We start from the raw sequence: 12,411 nt of genomic DNA on the forward strand, positions 1-12,411 counted from the left end.
GACTGGAGTTATTTGTTGTGTGCAATTGAGGGAATGCCCATCCACATATGATCGACAATTAATGTGATTGGACCACCATCCAACGGGAGCGGGTGTTGATTTGCTACTGTAATGTCAGTCAGAGTGTAGTCCTTTGCCTTTACGAAAGAGTGGGAGAAATGTAGATAGCTACCATCATGTCCTCTGTTATCAAATAAATAACTAGGTTTACAATCGAATGCTGTCTGAATTGTTAAACACATTTTTCAAGATTTGTACAGTAGCTAGCTAGATGTAAATACATCGACAGTAACCTGGCAGTAATAGGAGTTAAAACAAGGGGTTGAAAGAACGTTGCATTTGCCCATTAGTGGTATTTCTCGCTAATACTAGCCACTGGCGCTAGCGACATTTGGTCAACGATATATTATATTCCCGGAAGATAGATATCTCAATGATATCCCAACTGAACTGGTAATAACTTTATTCAGTTAGCTACCTTATTCTATCCACAGCTTTAAGGTAATTCCACATTCCAGTATATTTTGTTACAGTACTAGCTACCAGAGTGTGGGTAGTACTATAGCTGGAACAGTCTGTAACTAGCTAGCTATATAGCTAGTATCATTCAATTTAACAATTTTTGTTTCCTTGGCCCCTTTGCTGCATACACATTTGAGTCTATTTCAACTGGTCTCTGAATATGTAACAAGGTCCATCTCCATACAACCACAACTTTATGACTTAATAACAACGCTGCCACTGCTAGCCTACTTGTTACAGTAGAGGCGGAAGTCACTTTTCGGGCAACCACAGCTTTGAGATTAATCAGGATGAAAGAATGGGCTCTTATGACAATAGCCACTCATCATTGTGTCTGGTACTCTGTCCTTCATTAACCCATACAGGCAATACTATCCATGTCTTTACCTATACTTGTATTAGTTTTAACCTGCCCACCTGTGTTTTACACCTCTTTTTTCTCTCATTGCAGGTAAGTGTAAACAGAAAATGGATCATCCCCATGAGTTTGCAGGATGGAGAGGGACTGGGTGGATGGAGTATAATTTAGAGTAGACACTCATTACACAAACCCAAATAGTTAAATAGTAATTTTCAGTATACATTGTAGTCACAAACATGGTTGGTATTGTTTGTCTTTCCAGTATTGTTGGAGTGGTAAGCCCTTAACTCAGAATGCACTCTGATCTGTCGCCTCACCTGCACACGGACGAGTGCAACATACTGATAAACCTGCTGAAGCAGTGCCACACGGAGGTAAGATATTGTATACTTACCTGAGAACCATAGACTGGGTCATTCCATGTCATTTCAGCAAGCCTTTACACCCACCATCTCAGATTGTTCTGAAATCGTTTCTGTAGTAGAACCAGATAAGATTAGCATTCCTGAAATATTATTTTGTTGAAATGTATTTGATTTCTGAGAAATTAAGCAAATTGATTGCTCCTAAATAGGACCTTTTAATTGATAGGATTCACATAATATTCAACAAATATAGTACCCAACATCCAATTTGGATCAAACTTCTTCCTACCATTGCGTAAAGGCATAAGGAATCCAAGAAAATGGTCAAAGCCACCCACCGACCCACCACACCCCAGGCCAATCCCACCCCAACAACCAGTATACAGTATCAGTTTTCTCTGTCTCAGAAGAAGTATGGAGCTGTGGCTTGTAGTATTGCTTCTTCACCCTTTGTATTGTATTCCCTGGGAATCTGGTGATGGTTTTTCCCCGTTTAGAGAAGTTATCCATTGAAGTCTCTTGCATTATTTACCATAAATTAGTGTGAAAGTACGAGGTTTTGCACACTAGATGCCCCTGTTCCTGCTACTGCTACCACACACTTTTATCCATTTTGCTGGTCTCTTGTGGTTCTTATCAAAGGCCCAGTGCAGTCAAATACGTGATTTTCCTGTGTTTTATATATATTTACACACTAAGGGTTGGAATAATACTGTGAAATTGTCTACGTTTTTCCCTCCCCACTTAGACCACTTCCAGACAGTCCTAGCTAAATTCTTGCTTGAGAAATTGCTCTTTGCTAAGAAGCTATTTTAGTTTTATTTTGACAATTTTAATGGAAAACAACCATAGTAAGTTGCTTAATTGGTACCCAGAAGTGATTTGATATTGATATAAAAACATCTGCATTGGACCTTTAAATGGTTCACAACATTTTCTTTGAAACTTAGGGTTGAAAACCAATAGCTTTTGCTCATGGTGAAAATAAATATTGCGGTAAAGCCAGCCCTCCATGAAAGCAATTCAGTTTGTCCTTCTTTTAACAACCTAATACTTCAACCCAACTCTCCATGAATAGTCCAACAAATGGCAGCTTTCTGAGAGGGCTATCCGTATGTCGCAATTCTCTCATGAACACTTTTCCTACAAGCCCAAAACATGGGTTATTGACTAAAATGTTTTGACAACCCTAATAAAATAATACAATTATAAACCTTTGCATGGCAGTCATGTTTTTCAATACAATTATTAGAATACATCTCTGAATGTAGTGTGATTAGTGTAATTTACCATTAAACCCAACTATTACCAATGCAAAAACGCAATACAGTGTGTGTTTGGGACTTTTACCATTGAAGACCATAATATTTAAATAATTAGAACTGCTGTAGCCTAATGGTTTGCTTGTTTGCCAGTGTCGTGTCTTTGGGGTACCATTAAACTGAAGACATGTTTATCAATTAACTCCCTGTAATTATTATCACGCGATTAAACTGATTAATCGTTTAATTGTAATTAACTAGGAGATCGGGACACCAAGGAGAATATTCAGATTACAAAGCTATAATTTTCCTAATATAACTTTCCTGTACTATAATATAATATTCTATTATAGTATAGGCTGATTATCTTCTGGTTTAAATGGTGTATTTTACCTCGCGTTCAGTCTCATTCCAAACGTCGTAAATTGTTGTATCTGCACGAACCCAGTCTTTACTAAAATCATCCATACATCAATTGTCTTAAAATCATTTATTTACTACACTAAGTAATTAACAGAAAACATACAAACAGTAATTATCGTCACAAAGGATTGGTAGCGTAATGTGCCCTAATGGGCTAAACAGGCAGGTCGGCCTGTTGAACAATGGATCATAAAAGTCAGCTGAGGATGCACACCTACAGAGTTCATTAATATTAACAATTGACAATTGAAGGCTCACTCATTCGGGAACAATTGCAATCAATATATATTTACGCTCAGTGTGTCGTTCTGATTCTTGTTGGAGAGTTCTGTTCTGTTGGGGAGTTTTGTCCGCGTTCTCTCTCTCTCGGTTAGAATGGATCTTTCAGAGCGACATTCATTAATGTCGTTATAGAATGGATGTTTCGTTGGTCTTCGCGTTCGATGATATAATTTACTTAGCTGCAGACTAATAATTAATATCAAAGACTTGTTCTTATTCTGTCGGTCTCGATAGTCTAAAAGTTAACCACGTGGTGTAGTTCACTTTCAGTAGAGGAATTGGATGGTAAAACCTATTGGCCATGGAGTGGAGGCCTGGTCTAAAGAAATGTAAATCAGGGTGGGTTTTATAGTGACCCTTGAACAGGCTTGTCAAATGACGCCTGGTCCTGTATGTGTCCCTGGGGGCGTGCCTATGACTGAGTTAGACTTGGTTACAGAAATACAATTCTATCACATTACATCAGTACATAGCATCTCAATGTATTACAAAAGCTTTATCCTTATTAATACATTCTATACAACCATTATGATGCAAATCTCAAACTGAGGCTATTATATAAACAGTTTTATGGTAATATGGCTATATTGTCTCTTCTGAGTATCACAAAATTGTACCAAGCGGACCAGTTCGTAGCTGGATTCTTCACCAATCTTCCATACCTTCTCCAGAACACACATGTCGCTCGGTTCTCCAATTCTATGAGTTGGAAGAATTTCCTTTGTCTCTCTATGAAACATGTGGTAGGAGATTCTCCTCTTAGGGTTTTTACAACCCTTTCACACAGGGCCTGGGTTGGGGGGAAGGTAGGTTGGGGAATGGTACAAAGGGGAGGGGGTCAACTGTCCTTCCTGTACCCAAAGAGGCCAACGTCATGACACCAGGAATGGTCTAACTAACCCAGACCTTTTTTGAAGGGAATAAATCACACACACAGAGGGGCTGTTTCCTGGACACAAATTAAGCCTAAGAGAAGGACAAACGGAATTGCTTTCATGGAGGACTGGCTTTAAATGTTCATATAGTTTATTTTCATCATGAGCAAAAGATTTTGGTTTTCTACCCTAAGTTACAAAGAAAATATTGTGATCTATTTAATAAACACAAGAGACCAGCAACATGGATTAAAGGTTGTGGTGGCAGTATCAGGAACAGCGGCATCTAGTAGGCAAAACCTGGTACTTTCACATTAATTTATGGTAAATAATTCAAGCGACTTCAATGGCTAATTTCTCTGAACGGGGAAAAAAAAAATAACATCACAGGGAATACATTACAAAGGATGAAGAAGCAATACTCCAAGCAGCAGCTCCATACTACTTGTCAGACATAGAGAACTGATAATGTATACTGGTTGTTGGGTTGGGATTGGTGTGGAGGTCTGGGTGGCTTTTGATAGTATTATTGGATTTCTCATGCTAGGAAGAATTATGGTCCAAATCGGAAGTTAGGTACTATACTGAAAGAATATATAAACGCAACATTGCAAGCCATAGGCCCTCCCACTTGGGAGCCAGGCCCAGCCAATCAGAATTCGTTTTTCACCACAAAAGGGCTTTATTACAGACAGAAATACTCCTCAGTTTCATCAGCTGTCCGGGTGGCTGGTCTCAGACGATGCCGCAAGTGAAGAAGCCGGATGTGGAGGTCCTGGGCTGGCGTGGTTAAACGTGTTCTGCGGTTGTGAGGCCGGTTGGACGTACTGCCAAATTCTTATGGTAGAGAAATGAAATTGAATTCTCTGGCAACAGCTTTGATGGACATTCCTGGACTTAGCATACCAATTGCACACACCCTCAACTTGACATCTGGCATTGTTGTGTGACAAAACTGCACATTTTAGAGTGGCCTTTTATTGTCCCCAGCACAAGGTACACCTGTGTAATGATCATTCTATTTAATCAGCTTCTTGATATGCAACACCTGTCAGGTGGATGGATTATCTTGCCTAAAGAGAAATCCTCACTAACAGGGATGTAAACAAATACTCTTTTTGTGCGTATGGAAAATGTCTGTGATCTTTTATTTCACCTCATGAAACATGGGACCAACACGTTGCGTTTATATTTTTGTTCAGTATATATTTATTGAAGATCATATGAATCCTACAAATTAAAATGGCCAATTAGGGTGCAATAAATTATCTTAATTTCTCAGAGATCAAATTATATTTAAACAAAGTAATGTTTCAGGAGTGTTAATCTCATACGTTTAACTACAGAAACGATTTCAGAACAATCTGAGATGGTAGGTGTCAAAATCCTATTTTTTGTGCTTTTTGAGGTGGAACGACTCAACAGCATCTAAGAACATCTCCCACGTAGACCTTCACCTGAAAGATCTACTGTATTGCTCTACAATGTAGCTGTTCTAAACTAATGTGTAGGAGCAGTCAAGTATAGCTACACTCTTACCTGTCAAAAACATGTAATTGTCTCATCCTCAGCACAATGTCAAGAAGTTCTTTGGCCATTGCAATGATATGGACCGTGCCATGAGGGCTTGTTTGAAGAACGAGGTGAGGACTACCAGCAATTTGGTTTTAATTCTAAAGGGATGCCTCACCAGATGCCTACTATTGTCATATCTCATTGATGGGAGCACTTTGGTATTTTCAACAATGTTTCTCTTTCTGATCAACAGCGAATTGCAAAGAGGGAGAAAAGCAAACTGCATGCTAAAGAGATGAGACAGAGGCTGAAAGACGGCCCTAAGGAAGAGTTCTGAATGGCAGTACTGGCTGAGCCGATGCTCCAGGAAGGGGCACAGGAACTGGGTATTGGAGGACTTGGGACTTACTGGGGCCTACCATGCGAAGCCTACCTTACTGCCTGGACATCTGGCCACAGGAAGTCTCTCATAATGTTGGTTTCAGTATGTGTGTTGGGTGTGATGGAATGTCATAGTGGATGATCATTTCGCTACTCAGTGATCAGAGCTCATATGGGGGGTTCTGTTTAGCTTGGTTGATTAAATATGTAAAGTACTTAACAAAATAATTGTTTTAAATTGTCTGAGTTTCTGACTGGGGAATGACAATGATGAATGAACACTGGATTTCTATTGAATAAAGTTTACCAAAACACAGAATTGCCTTGATGTTATTTTCATATGGGGAGTTAACCAATACTTTACTTATATGTGAAAGCTCCAAGCTCACATGACATTTCATTCATTTACAAATGTGTCAGTGTCATACTCACAGCCTTATTCACCCAAGTCCTCAACAGATGCTTAAGAGGGCTGTTCATATCCAGCTCCCATTCAGCCTGAACAATCCACTGCATTTGTTATAAGGCCTTTTCAGAGCAGGACGTTTTGACTCACCTGAGGGCTATTCTCAGCTGTGGTTGATTGTTATTGGTCTGGCACTTCAGTCAAACGAATAGTCTGGCTCCCACCCAGTGTGTGTGTCAGAACACAGAGGGGAAGCATCTGGACATTCATAAGCTAAGTGGATCTTCCAGAGAAACATATACAATGACCATCTATACAGCAGTTAGCACTAGGAATACCATGCACTTTGTAAATGTTAAGTGATCATTAGATCTTAATTATGCAGAATGAAATGCTGCAGAGACACAGCCATGGTTGGTATTGCCTAAATCCTGAATGAATGCCACTAGGTAATTGTGTGGAACATTGTAATATTTCATTCAGAGCAAACTTCCCCCTCCTTTTCCTGTCCGGATGACTCACAGCGGTTTAGCATTAGGCCCCCAGTCATTTCTGGAAAGCAGTGACGGTGAAAAGAATGCTGAAGAGGGTTATAGTGAGAGTGCCATAGAGGAGCAACCCATTCATGTGTATTTGGTGTGGTGTGTTTCAATAGAGAGGAGCCCAAGGACAGATGGATGCTCTTTTAGTTTGGCCTACAATATATTTATCTGATCCAAATGATGTGTGCTTTTATCCAAACAAGGACATTGATACTATACAAATGCAGCAAACAAAAATAAAGTTTGTAGGAGTGATGACTAAGTAGGAACAAAACAGTTTTTAAACACACAACAAAAACACCATGTTCAAATTAATGTCATAGTTTATTCAAAGCAGCTCGACCCCCAAACTCTCACAATGTACGGATACAGCATCCTACAGACAAACGATACAACTTCTAAGGCACCCCGAGGTGTGATTTTAGACTAGAGAAAGGAGTAGAAACTCAACATGCTATAGGTTTGTAAATGCTTGGAAGATGCATAGAAACATCATATGGAGATGATAGGAGTTTACAAACCAAACCTAAACACATGGCTTACAGGGCCAGTCATAATATTCAAGGGTAAGTCCTCAACAAATGAATTATACATGTTTTACTTCAAATTATTCAAATGCATCATTCAAACACAATGTTACTTTATTTGGGTCCTGGGAGAGCAGCCTGGTCTCAGACTATACGTAACAAAGTAAATGTAAACCAAGATACAAATTAGTATGATATTTAACGTTTTTTTATGGTTAGATAAGACAGATGGTTACTTAAGGCAAAAATTAGTTGGGTGGGGGTGGATGGGTTGGTGTATAACGTGAACGTCTAGCAACCTAAAGGTTGCGAGTTCGAATCTCATCACGACCAAGTTTAGCATTTTAGCTAATTAGTAACTATACTTACTACTTTTTAGCTAGTTTGCAACAACTTAGCATGTTAGCTAACCCATCCCTAACCTTAACCCTAACCCCAGCTAATGTTAACCACCTAGCTAGAATTCTGAAATATCATACGTTTAGCAAATCGTAATATATTGTAAATTTTGCAAATTCGTAACATATCATACGAAACGGTTGATGGACGTCCACAAATGAATACATACCATACGGAAGTAACATAACATACGGAAGTAACATATCATACTAAATGGAGTGTACGAATTTACGTACAGAATAATACAAAATTCTCTGAGACCAGGTTGGGGAGAGGTACAGGCAAAACTCAAATCTTGAATATATTAATATACATTTAATCTTACACTATACTTTAGCAATACACTGATCAACACGCAAATAATAAATTAGGGAAATTGTAATTCAAATATAATTGGGAATGGTAGAGCTTTGATAGAGCTTTGATTTGTCAGATCTGTTAATAGTAATGTTACTTTAAATGTTTCAAAGTTTGGCATAAAGTGGTTATCAACAGCCTTTAAAAATAATTATGCTGCATGTAACCATTTTTTTGTGTGTTTGTTGTGTCTACTATCACACAGGGCAGATCTAGGGAAAAAAGCAATTTACTGAGAATATCTGGAACAGAAGATAAAAGAGAAAGAGATGCCTCTGGGGACAGGGAAACATTATGGCACTAGAGCCCCAAGGGGAACTTGAGCACTAACTTTAAATAAATACAAATAATAATTGTGCAATATTTCTAACATTGCTTACTATGGCAATACAAAACATACCCTGAAATGTAAAGTATTTTGACAGGCAACACACGTATCTGCAATATTGTACATGCATATAGTTACACCATATAACACCTACATGGTTCATATATGTGTACAACTGCGAAAATCCACAATTTCCTGAATGATACAAAACAATTTCCACAAAACTACATTTCATTATTGAGTAAACCAAAAATAGATACCCATACATACAATATATGTAGATATATATTTCCCATTTCCTAAAGCCATCATCACATGCAGGTATTATCTGCTTCAGCTGCACTACTACTGCATCTTCACAACACAGACAGCCAACAGATGAAAAGTGCAGTGACTACTTTGGGACAAAACATAATCTTTCTGTGCTTTACAAAAATACACAATGTCTCACTAATAACCAATTGCAAGGTAATATCAAAATAATTATCTGTCCAAATATCATAGCTACACTCTTCACAATGTAATATACATGCCTTTATAATCAACGGGGTATCAAACCCTGGTTGTCTTCGCGATTTAAGACTGCAGTAGCCCACTGAGCTAAAGGCCGGGCATTAGCTCTGGGAGCCAAAAGAAGTCTTCAGGTCTCAGGCAAGGTTAGTCAACACAGAAGAGTAGTTAAGCAAACCACCCCCGCTACACCTTTGCACTGTAATACATGTCATATATGTACCTTGATGATAATGATGACGCTGCACATGTTGCTGCTGATATAATAACGATGACACATGTCTCACCCTCTTTCTCTCTCTTTCCTCCCTTTCCCAGGGAGAGGTCTCCTGTTGATCTATCAACAGTCTCCACATTCTAATGAAAAGAAGCAATCAGACAGCTCTGGTTCTCTAGGGGAGTGTTGGTCGTGGTCAAAGAGGGCCCTTCTATATATTCACATTCAGAGGTCAAACACACCCTTACTGACAAACCAAATACAAGCAATTGAATAAACACTTTCAAAAGAGCATCGCAAAACGGCCTATATAAATCCAGAGAGTTCACTGTCAACATTGCCCATTCACAGTGACTTCCCACTTATGGGTGTGTATCATTGGGCATTACCTACCTCTAACTCTTCCCCAGTGGCCCTCCTATTACACCACACCGAATTCAATGGACAGGTTTCACTTAAATTATTATTTACTTCTTTGGCCAGGGTTACTGCATTGTAAGGTGAGAATATATACGTTCCACTCTGACCTCAAGCATAGCTTTGATTTTCACTACACCTCAGAGCCCAGGATGACACCTCACCTCAAAACAGAAAGACTAAAGCAAGATACAAAAAAAAAAAAAAACAGCAGACTAATAGAAAATATATACACGTGGTATGCTTTTTTTGTATTTAGGATCAAATCTAAATACATTTTCAAATAAATAATTGAACAATGACATTAGCCATCAGATGAGCTCTTTTGCCTCCATGCACTCACACCACATTCTGCCGCTGTGCCTCCATTTTCCTGAAGAGCCTTGTTCACTGTCATGACTTCCTGTTCCAGGTCAATGCTTCCTCTGGAAGGGGTTAACTGAACTCCAAGCAGGCCATTATGAATGCAGAATGAATCCTACAGATTAATCCTCTCCAGAAGTTGATGCTTTGCTCATCTTATAGGCAGGGAAGTTGAGGGATGACCAAAGTAAAAAACCCATTGATGGTGGTGCTCTGCAGGCCCAGATGTTGACGAGCGGAGATAAGGCCTCGGAGACTGGCAAACTGCTCTCTGCTGGTTGTTAAAGAAGACTGTTGGTAATTGAAGATCAAAGCCCTATATCTTTGGGGATGTGGCTCAGTAGGTAACTGAAGACCAGATCTCGTGGCCCATAGATAGTTCTGCAGGTGTGTGGAGGTGAAAGGTCAGAGGTCAGTTATCATACACCTTGCTCTGCAGGTAGCTGAAGAGCGCCTCCAGTCCCTTGGTGGAGCACCACAGCTGTTTGAGCATCTGACACTCTTTCTCATTCACCTCCTCCAGGACCGACTTCAGGATGCTCCGCACCAGGCATTTAGACTCTTCCAGAACCTTCCACACACAGGGACAAACAGAGAGTAATTTTCACACCCTTGATCTGGCAGCATTGTACTGTATTAGTTACAGAACCCGCGCACGCACGCACACACGCACACACACACACACACCAGTTCAAAAGTTTGGGGTCACTTAGAAATGTCTTTGTTTTTGAAAGGAAAGCAAAAATTTTGTCCGTTAAAATAACATAAAATTGATCAGAAATACAGTGTAGACATTGTTAATGTTGTAAATGATGATTTTAGCTGGAAACAGCTGATTTTTTATGGAATATCTACATAGGCGTACAGAGGCCCATTATCAGCAACCATCACTCTTGTGTTCCAATGCAACGTTGTGTTAGCTAATCCAAGTTTATCGTTTTAAAATGCTAATTGATCATTAGAAAACCCTTTTGCAATTATGTTAGTACAGCTGAAAACTGTTGTGCTGATTAAAGAAGAAATAAAACTGACCTTCTTTAGACTAGTTGAGTATTTGGAGCATCAGCATTTGTGGGTTCGATTACAGGCTCAAAATGTCTAGAAACAAAGATCTTTCTTCTGAAACTCGTCAGTCTATTCTTGTTCTGAGAAATGAAGGCGATTCCATATGAGAAATTGCCAAGAAACTGAAGATCTCGTAGAACGCTGTGTACTACTCCCTTCACAGAACAGCACAAACCTGCCTCTAACCAGAACAGAAAGAGGGGTGGGAGGCCCCGGTACACAACTGAGCAAGAGGACAAGTACATTAGAGTGTCTCGTTTGAGAAACAGACGCCTCACAAGTCCTCAACAGGCAGCTTCATTAAATAGTACTCGCAAAACACCAGTCTCAACGTCAACAGTGAAGAGGCAACTCCGGGATGCTGGCCTTCTAGACAGAGTTGCAAAGAAAAAGCCATATCTCAAAACAGGCCAATAAAAAGAAAAGATTAAGATGGGCAAAATAACACAGACACTGGACAGAGGAACTCTGCCTAGAAGGCCAGCATCCCGGAGTCGCCTCTTCACTGTTGACATTGAGACTGGTGTTTTGCGGGTACCTGTGGATGTATTTCAAGGCCTACCTTCAAACTCATTGCCTCTTTTGCTTGACATTAGCCTCTTTAATGAAGCTACAATAGTAATTTACAACATTAACAATGTCTATACTGTATTTCTGATCAATTTGACGTTATGACCCCAAACCTTTGAACGGTGTATATACAGTTGAAGTCGGAAGTTTACATACACCATAGCCAAATACATTTAAACTCAGTTTTTCACAATTCCTGACATTTAATCCCTGTCTTAGGTCAGTTAGCATCACCACTTTATTTTAAGAATGTGGAATGTCAGAATAATAGTGGAGAGAATTATTTATTTCAGCTTTTATTTCTTTCATCACATACCCAGTGGGTCAGAAGTTTACATACACTAACTTAGTATTTGGTAGCATTGCCTTTAAATTGTTAAACTTGGGTTAAACGTTTCGGGTAGCCTTCCACAAGCTTCCCATAATAAGTTGGGCGAATTTTGGCCCATTCCTCCTGACAGAGCTGGTGTAACTGAGTCAGGTTTGTAGGCCTCCTTGCTCGCACACACTTTTTCAGTTCTGCCCACAAATTTTCTGTGGGATTGAGGTCAAGGCTTTGTGATGACCACTCCAATACCTTGACTTTGTTGTCCTTAAGCCATTTTGCCACAACTTTGGAAGTATGCTTGGTCATTGTCCATTTTGAAGACCCATTTGCGACCAAGCTTTAACTTCCTGACTGATGTCTTGAGGTTTTGCTTCAATACATCCACATCATTTTCCT

General features: G+C 39.4%; 2 protein-coding genes across 4 annotated transcripts in view; one reads left to right on the plus strand and one right to left on the minus strand.

Moving 5' to 3' along the window:
• The first annotated feature begins 102 nt into the window (after nt 1–102).
• Nucleotides 103–6,302, plus strand: LOC106562297 (COX assembly mitochondrial protein 2 homolog). 3 transcript variants are annotated; one of them, XM_014127081.2, is made up of 4 exons: nt 103–453; nt 1,146–1,257; nt 5,662–5,733; nt 5,859–6,302. In XM_014127081.2, exons 2-4 carry the CDS (start codon nt 1,177–1,179, stop codon nt 5,940–5,942), a joined length of 237 nt encoding a protein of 78 aa, XP_013982556.1. In that variant the 5' UTR covers nt 103–453; nt 1,146–1,176; the 3' UTR covers nt 5,943–6,302. The 3 variants fall into 3 exon arrangements, with proteins under 3 accessions (XP_013982556.1, XP_045545144.1, XP_013982555.1); XM_045689188.1 differs by having other exon boundaries at nt 118–501; XM_014127080.2 differs by lacking the exon at nt 103–453 and adding an exon at nt 982–1,040 and having other exon boundaries at nt 1,187–1,257.
• A 937-nt stretch (nt 6,303–7,239) lies between these two features.
• The window catches only part of LOC106562298 (chromodomain Y-like protein 2), a 46,007-nt gene continuing 40,835 nt past the window's right edge, over nt 7,240–12,411 (minus strand). Inside the window, exon 7 of the mRNA XM_014127082.2 lies at nt 7,240–10,623. Within this exon, the coding sequence (XP_013982557.1) occupies nt 10,465–10,623 (159 nt within the window). The 3' untranslated portion in view covers nt 7,240–10,464. The remainder of the gene's footprint in view (nt 10,624–12,411) is intronic.

The sequence above is a fragment of the Salmo salar genome, chromosome ssa11, assembly GCF_905237065.1.
Source record: "Salmo salar chromosome ssa11, Ssal_v3.1, whole genome shotgun sequence".
In the NCBI taxonomy this organism is placed as follows: domain Eukaryota; kingdom Metazoa; phylum Chordata; class Actinopteri; order Salmoniformes; family Salmonidae; genus Salmo; species Salmo salar.

What these genes read in the sequence shown, in the direction of transcription:
- LOC106562297 (XM_014127080.2), top strand. Translation starts at nt 1,004, where the DNA reads ATGAGTTTGCAGGATGGAGAGGGACTGGGTGGATGGA. An exon ending in AGAGGGACTGGGTGGATGGA is followed by an intron (nt 1,041 to 1,186) that starts GTATAATTTAGA and finishes GAATGCACTCTG; the next exon opens with ATCTGTCGCCTCACCTGCAC. An exon ending in GGGCTTGTTTGAAGAACGAG is followed by an intron (nt 5,734 to 5,858) that starts GTGAGGACTACC and finishes TCTGATCAACAG; the next exon opens with CGAATTGCAAAGAGGGAGAA.